The sequence below is a fragment of the Gavialis gangeticus genome, unplaced genomic scaffold, assembly GCF_001723915.1.
Source record: "Gavialis gangeticus isolate Ggan-Ray unplaced genomic scaffold, GavGan_comp1, whole genome shotgun sequence".
NCBI lineage: Eukaryota > Metazoa > Chordata > Crocodylia > Gavialidae > Gavialis > Gavialis gangeticus.
In genome coordinates, this window is record NW_017728996.1 from 23,115,873 (window position 1) to 23,124,518 (window position 8,646).

Here is an 8,646-nt window from a genome sequence, read left to right on the forward strand (position 1 = left end):
AAAAAAAAAAAAAAATACACAGTGTAAATGACATTCACGTAGATATCACTGGTCTGCTTTCAGCCTGGAGTAGCTATTTGCTCAATGCAAATAGACTATTACTTGCCACCTTAACTGTAAGATCACAGAGTGGGGAAGTCGCTTTCTGCTTAATGTGAAACTTGTGTATTCCTACTCATTGAAAAGTAGCACGACTCTAACACTGCCAGACAGTACCCGAAGCACAGCAGTGGTAAAACCTGTGAAATCCTGGAGATCATATGCTAGCAGAAAGGCTTGCGTGTTCTTGCCAAGTGGAAAGTAATAGACAGCCTGCTTCCTGGGTGCTCAGTTTATCCTAAGGTGAGAAGTAGATTGCTACAATTATAAAAAGCAATAGGGTTCTTGAGGCACCATTTCCAGCATGAAAAGGCCAGTGGACAAGATTTTCAATGGAGCTCAAAAGAACTGTGTTGTTACCTTGAATTTAACGTCAATACAAGTTGCGGGACGGAAGATGTCCCTGGAGGAACTATTGATGGAAAGCATCAAGACTCAAAGTCAGCAACATAGACACTAATTCTGTGGCTCTTCAGTTTTTTAAATGCCCAGTGTCACATGTTCTGGGATGACTGCCAAATGGCAAAGTCTATTTTTGTTAAAATTTGGCAGAGATAAATTCATAGAGTAACCAATGGTGGAAATTTCAGAGCTGAGGAGAATTATTGTGATCTGGGTGTTTACTGAAGCTATTAACATGCATTCAGTTAGCAAAGACTATTTCTATTTCTTTCTCAAGTCACATCTATGGGATATCAAGACAGGGAAACACAGCTCAGCTACAGCCCATCCTCTTACAACCACAGCTTCTGTTCCTTTTACCCTGCATATAAAGGCTAACATAATGGGATGGCCATTTTATGTCAAATCTGTTAAGACAAAAGTGTACAGCGGCAAATCCTAGCAGCCTTTATGAAACAAGTGTTTGTAAGAGAACTCCTGCTTATTTGCAAGGAGAGCCATTGGCCGCTGCTGAGTAAGAGAATGAAACCAGCTGCTTTTGTAATATCCCAGCCCAGGGGCCAGTTGCTGACTTGGCAAGGCTTTCATGAGTCAGTCCCGCCGCCGGGTTTGTCTTTGGTCAGCAGTGCAGAAGCCCCTCCTGTAGTGAATGCAGTGGAATTACAAGGGATAAACAAAATGCAGATATTGAAAAGAAAGACCTTGACAGACAGGAAAAGTTATTTGCATGAGGTTCCATCGTTCATTGTGACAGCTTTGCTTTGCCTGCGAGATTAATAGCTCTCTGGGATTGTGCAACAGCACTGTGCAACTCTAAGGGCAGAGTTTCTAATGTAATATTTTTAATTAGCTAAGGTCACATTTTTGTGCACTGCAAGTTTACAAGAACACTGCTCTTCACTCTTTCCTAGCATGGGGCTAAGCTCCTTCTTTCACAGGGTTGTGGAAGAGATTTTTTTAAAAAGTGGAAAAGATAAGCAGGCAGAACTGAAATACAAATGCAGCCAAGGTAAAACAACTCCCCTGCCCTGCACCTCGAAGCACTTTACAAAGGAGGACAACATCACTATCCATCTTTTACAAGTGGAGAAACAGAAGCACATAGCAATTACCTAACAAGCGGTCACTGCTTTTAGATGGCCAGCCTGAGGCATCTTGCCCCAATTTTTAGAGGTGGCACTCACCACCTGCCATTGTCGTTAAAGGCGTTGACTTCCAAATGCATTCCCTGAGTTTGGCTTCCCTTTGATGAGGCTTCATTGGGCCACTGGGCTTTAAAATTTCACTTCTAACATCCCAGTGAGTTCTGAGATCTTTATTAAGAGTGGGAGACAGTGAAGATAAATGGCAGCATACTCCCAAGGTCATTCACTCATAGTACCAAAAGGCAAAAATCACTCACAGAGAATCATACAGATGTTCATAATACGGCCCTTTCTCTCCCTCTTTGTTTTTTATGATGAGTCATAACATGTTTAATTCCATACTATCCACACACTGTCATCACAGAGGTCCCCATGCCCTGGACACTCAGCATGGCTTCAAGGCACCCTCATTGAGACACTCCAACTCAGAAACCAACCAACCAAACAGAAATAGGTAAGCTCGAATTTGGGAGAATGAGAAGGTCACAGAAGAAAGGTGCTGGTAGGATACTTCCAAGCCCTGGCTACAGCATTGGACTCTTTTCGCTGCACTCCAGGGCCGCATCCAGATCAGTGCAGACGTGCAGTATGTGGCACCACAGACCCATCTGTGGCACCACGCATGGCACATGCAGGAATGCCCCATGCTGCTACCTTGGGGGAAGGGGAGGTTTGACCTCAGGAGATCCTTAGATTCTTGTCATTAAAAAACCCCACACCAACAGCAAAGAGTAGCGGCGCATGTGGCAGCAGGGCATGCCACCCAAAACCAGAGCCTGGCCAGCCAAAGCAAGGCTCCAGTTGCTTGCCAGGCATCCAGCTGCAGGAGCAGCACGGCTGTAGTTCCTTAAGGCCCCCAGAAACCCAGGTAAGGCTGTTGGGGCCAGTCCCCTACCCAATCCAGGGTAACCTGCAATGTGTGCCAGTGCTACTCGTCCCAAGGGAAAGAAACAGCCACGCTTGTCTGGATGTGGCCCTTGATGGGATAAACCAGTCCCCTTCCCAACAGTACTGGCAAAATAAGAACACTGGCACTCTCCATCTTAGTGAGGATTTCACAGCCTCACAATACAGGTCCCAGAAACCCTAATGCTTTCTTAATACCATTGACTCTGCAGGTCCAAAATCAAAAATTCCTATGAAACAGAGGCCAAGTGTAGCAGATTCAAGTCTGAATTCCAAAGAGCAAAGCTGTCTGCAGTGCTGGACATTTTCACCACTGTGAAAATCTGTGTCCTTACTTACTGCTAGTGGTAAGTACCCCACATCTAAGGAGTTGATCCTGCAAGCTGGAGAGCACCTAGAAAGTGGTCAGAGCCAAGACTGCTCAGCATCTCGCAAGACTAGGTGATAAGGACAACAGTCACTGCTGCTTTGCCTCTGAAGGCAATGACCCTCCAGGTGTGTCTACACTGTCCCCTCTGGTCCAATGAACGACACTTCTAAATGCCCTGCACATGCTCTCCCAGTCACAAGCACCAAACTCAAAAATGCAACAGGGAAACCACAGATACAGGGGCCTTACTGGTGGCTATTTTCCAGCACACCAGACACAGGCCCTGAAAGGGCACATCCCCAGTACAACTTTGCTGCTTCATGTTGGGGTTTGGCACACATGCGATTAAGGATGTGTGGGTGGCTTCTGCTGCAGAGCATCCTTCCCCAGGTACACACTGCAGACAGATTCCAAAGACTTCAAGAGGAGCAGAGGTAGGCCAACAAGGAGCCCTGTCGGAAATCCTGTCTTAAACAGGCACTTTTCTCTCTAAGTATAGAGAACACCATGAATGCCAGGGCCACGGGACTCATGGAACACATCCGTTTACTGGAGCTTCACATTATGAAGTTATCTTTGCAGTTTAGTAACTTAACTACAGTAAGTGACTTTCCTAGCCAGATTTCCTGTTACTCAGTACCCCCACTAAAGACCCATTCCCTCCAGAGCCCACATTACAATAGAGTAATTTCTCCTGATTATTTAGCTACTTGTAATCTCAGCAAACTTCTGTTCTGTGCATTAAGAACAAAATGAATCTCCCCCCCAACAATTCAGCTCCTGTCACAATTACGCCAGCAACTTGCTCTACAAAGCAACAAATGCCAAGAGTACTGCTGCTCCAGCACTCTGCAATGCATCAATAATTAAGGTTCACAGAGCTCATGTGTGAAGAGTTTCCTGGAAAGCACATGCAAGGTGGTGAGCAAACTAATCTTTGCAGCCTGGAGCTCAGCTGTTCCTAAATTTGTGCTGGGAAGCAGGCTTTGGGAATTTTGTGGAAACCCATACACACAGTTACTGTTGTTCATGGGCCTGCAATTAAGGGGCCAGGGACGCATTGCACCTTAGCTGCTCTGCAGTAATTGCCCCTATGCCCCCAGGGAGAGCTAAAGCAAGGTAGATTACCCTAAATGAATCAGGGCTAAATTGCTTTGGTTCAGTTCTCACTTATGCTGGGGTAAAAGTAGGCACAGAAGGACAGTTACTCCAGAGTATGCAGTGTGATAACTCCCTGCCCTCCCTTAAGGCACAAAAGGTATGTGCAGACTTGGGAGAAAGGAAGGGCTCAAAAGCCCATTCATAACTGCCATGACCCTTTGGCTGTAGCCATCTGAAAAAGAACAGACTTTTGAGCACCTGTGTCAAATGTACTGATTTTTCCCAAAGGATTAACTAGCATGAATTGTGAACTAGTAAAAAGAATGAAGGTTTCCACACAAGTGCACTCTGGCTAGATGCTATGAGCAAATTCTCTGCCCCCTCCCCCTCAGCAAATTTGCTGTTTACCCTTCAGCAGCTTATGAACATCCAGTTTGTGTTGTAATCTGCTACTCCTTAATATCAGCTATTTCCAGGAGTTAATATCTAACCAGGTTCTTTTTATTTTAAAATCTGCAAGTACACTTAGTATATATGAAAGCAAGGTACCAACAAGACCAGCTGGAGCCAGACACTGTGAATGCTTGCTTCTCCATACATTCATCCTGGATCCCAGCAATACATGTTTGCAGAAACTCTTCTCAGGTTTCAGACGGAAGTTGGCAGTCTATATCAATATTTGCTGGTTGTAGAATATGAGTAAATAGGAGAAGAACACCCCTTTTCCCTTGTGCCTTGAAGCAGGATTTGAACACAAGGCTCCAATGCCAAAAAGATGGTGCATGAACGCACTCTGCTCCCTTCCCCTCCATCATAATAGGTTCCAAGAAATGAACTCATTTCTAAATTTAGTCTGTGATATTTTTAGAACAAAACTAAACCCTCTTGCCTGATCAGACTATGGCACTCCCCTCCACCAGTTGCTTCACTGGCACCCGTGTGCTCTCAGAGTCATACATTTGCGCCCCCCCCCCCCGCCTAAAATGCCAGCTTCAATAGCATTTTCATTCCTGCCTTATGCATGAATTTTCCCATCCTGGCCACAGATTCAAGTCACTCCTACAACACTTATTCTTCTGCAAGGCCTAAAAAGAGTAAACAACAACATGGGCCCTCTGCTCCAGCATGGCATAGTGGGAGGAGGATGGGAGAACTGAACGCCTGCCAGCATCTCCCTGTGCATCTGGTTTGATCGGTGTGTTAGGCTGAAAGCTCAAGGGCACAGACTAGCTTGGGCCGAGTACATTGTCATCGTCATTGTACAAGAATGACTGACAGAGGGGGTCATGTTTTCAGCTGTGCTATAACACCGCTTCCTGTTTTACAGGTGCAGTTTTGTGCCTACAAATCACTGTACTTCATTTCTGCACTGAGACTGATATTTGGGTGCAAACAGGTAGATGTCTAAGCAGTAACGTTTTCACCAAAAACGAGTTGCAACTACAGTGATTTGCAAGTAGAAAACTACATCTGCAAATGTGAAGGCTTGTACTAAAAAATCTGAGTCTTAATGAGTTGGTAGAGAAATGCACTATAACATGATAAAAATTAGTGAGACTTTACATCTTAAATAATGTCGAAAAAGCTCTTTAGGGTTTTTTCCCATTAGGTCTTCATGAAAGCTATAAAAAGCCATGACTTTTAGATGGGAAGGTCTTATTTTTAGGGTCATGAACAGGAACATGTAAAACTTTACCTGTTCTCCAAACTTTCAGAGCAACCAAGAACAACAACTACTGCTAAATAAGTTCACTACTGCTTCGGTGTTGCATGCTGTCAAGATTCCTATGCAAAGGTTTCTGATGACAATCAGACAGCGTCTGATGGGAGCCGTAAAAGAATTGTACTGGGAAAGGAAAAGAGGTGAAGGATGACTTTCTAGGTTGCCTTCAAAATGGTTAATAAATTTAGTCTAATCTTCTTTAGAAATCATGAGCACGGATGAATGAATAAAGACTGTGTGTGTTTGCAAGCTGATCCAGGTTTCTGCTAACATATTTTTCTATCTGGAACCACTTGCCAAATAGTTTGGATGAACAATTTTCAGCTTGTTTGTTTGCAAATTGCTCCCTCTGATTAGTCCCCAGTCCCTGTTTGCAGTGGTTAATTGGTCTCTGAAGTCAGATAATTTTGTTTGTGCTTCCTGATTGGATGACAAACTTTCTACACAGGAAGGTGCAGAATTATGAATGGTTAAAAGGCAAACCTACAAATATTCCTGATAAGAGAATTCACAGGGAGAAAAGTCCGCCCCTAAAGTCCCTCACAAGATCAAAAACTTAAACAGTACATAGACGCTGCACAAACACAGTCAAATCAAACAATTGCTCTGTTTCTTTTTTTTTTCTGGTTCTTTAGCATTCAACAACCTTTAGAAATCATTGTATAATATACCAGTTTCTATTTCCAGTAAGAAAACACTGAAGACTGTAGTAAATACAGAGAGACCAGACCCTTCACCATCTACATATCCTGAATATGTTCACTTAAATCTTCAATGTAACTGTCAGAAAAAAGGTACCTTGATACCAGGCACCAAGACTAGACTAAACAAGAATTTGTATGTTTCAGTAGACAAGGATCTACATGTGTCTACGTTCTTGATTTTCGCCTGCAGGGTGTCCTTAGCCAGAACTTCAATATATGGAGTAAAAATTTGATCCCACTAAAAAATAATAATAATAATAATTATTATTATTATTATTAAGGGCAAAACTCCTATGGAGACTCCTGAAGAATATTACAGCTGGGGTCTGGCAAAGAGGGGGGCAGGGGGCACAAATCAGCATTTTACAGGAAACCAAAATCAGAATCATATGCCCAGCTCCCCAAACCTTAATCTTTTAATCTCATGTAACAGGATGAGATGACTATAAACACATTAACCTGTCCAAACTGGAAATCTGTCAAATTTTAAAACACAGGAAACAACAAGAGTTGTTGGGGTTTTTTTTAACAGGATGTCAGAGTTGCTACTGTGGATATATGTGAACCAAGGACAATGTTGTTACAGGAGATCAAATTACAAACACAACCCAACAGAAAACAAACCTCAAAATGTCGTTGTACAAGATTTGACAAGAAGCACAGCTGTTCTCATTAATAAAGTTAAATGCTGTCCAGGGAGCTTTGGTAGAATAATATTAGAAGTTTACCCATGGACATCAAGTTCTCTGCAGTTGGATCGTCAACTTGTTTGCATAAGTTAATGCTTATCTCACCTTATGTTCACTGTGGTTTTACTAAACGTATTTGACCTGTAAATGCTAAAAGAGCAGCTTTGCAAAAATTATGAGTTGTCGGAAATTCCAAACAAATAAAAAACTGGTTAAATTTCTTTCCTTAGAGCAACACGCTCAGTTATTTAGTGCTTCTAATGTAATAACTCTTGGTATTTGACACTGGCAAGAACATTATTCTTGCCAACCAGTATCACCATTTCATTTGTATTTAATGTCTAGCACAATCTTGCTCTGAAGACAGTTTTTCAGCTGTTTACAAAGGCCAGTGCAGCATGTGTATGCACTCTGGCTTTAGGGAAATGGTTTACTGAAGTCACAAACTACACAAAGATAGAATATTTTCTATAATTAAATATATATATATATATATATTTCTCACCTTGCACCAAGGGCCATTAGAAACAGGGCTGGTTCTCAGAATATCTGCTCCTTCATTTTCTTCCATGTTTTGTTAGTTGAAAAGCTTTGATTTCCAGGGAAAAACATCAAATAACTCTCCAGGCAAGACCAAACCAAACCAGCTAGACTCTCCAGTACTGCATTTTGCTAAAGCATTTCAGCAAGCTGAACACAAGCTTTTTATATTCTCTTGAGCTAATCCAAGATTTCAGATCACAGTTCCTTGCCGGTTTTCACAGGTTTGCTACGAGGTACACAGCATGGCCTCTTTTTCAGGACTCGACAGCTCCTGTTGTCAGATATTTATCTCCCTCAGATCTTACTTGCAGATCAAGGTTTGCACATAATAAATGGCAAACCAGATTTATTCACTTCTCTGGTACTATAACAGCCCTGACACTGAACCTCTGTTCACGTCAAGAGAAACTTGACAACTCAGTACTAATTCAATAGTGTAGCCACACCCCTCTCCTAGTCTAGACCATAAAACCAGAAGCAAGGTCACCCAGCAACCAATCACTTCATGACAGTAAGGGTAATAAAGTCAACTCACATTCACCTTATTACCTGGGTGGGTAAATATTTTTATTAAATGAAAGGAACATAGAAGGAGAAAAAAATGGCCCTTATTCTTAGCTGGGCCCATTTATTTTGAATGATGTATTACAAAAAGCCTACCCAGGAGCACCGGGGGCACTTGCAATCACAGGTAAAACCTACTCGCATTCCCAGAGGGCTGGCTCCAGCCCTCCAGGGCAGCAGTCCAATCCCACAAACATGTGGGCTCAGTCCTCTAAGAGTTATGCACATGCTTCATTTTACTTAGGGGGAATAGCCCTCCTGAACTCAAGCGAACGGCAGTAAATTTATGCCCAAAAGTATTTCAGAAAAGACCTACTCCCCGCGAGCCATCACAAAATCCTGAAGAAGATGGGGAGTCTGAGCAAATGGTCAAAAAAACTAAAAAAATCACATTCTGTCA

At 42.7% G+C, this 8,646-nt stretch overlaps 1 protein-coding gene across 1 annotated transcript in view; it reads right to left on the minus strand.

Annotated features, from left to right (window-relative positions):
* The window catches only part of PDE8A (phosphodiesterase 8A), a 310,375-nt gene extending 302,303 nt beyond the window's left edge, over positions 1–8,072 (minus strand). Inside the window, exon 1 of the mRNA XM_019504133.1 lies at positions 7,645–8,072. Coding sequence (XP_019359678.1) covers positions 7,645–7,710 — 66 coding nt within the window. The 5' untranslated portion in view covers positions 7,711–8,072. The remainder of the gene's footprint in view (positions 1–7,644) is intronic.
* Between the last annotated feature and the right edge of the window lie 574 nt (positions 8,073–8,646).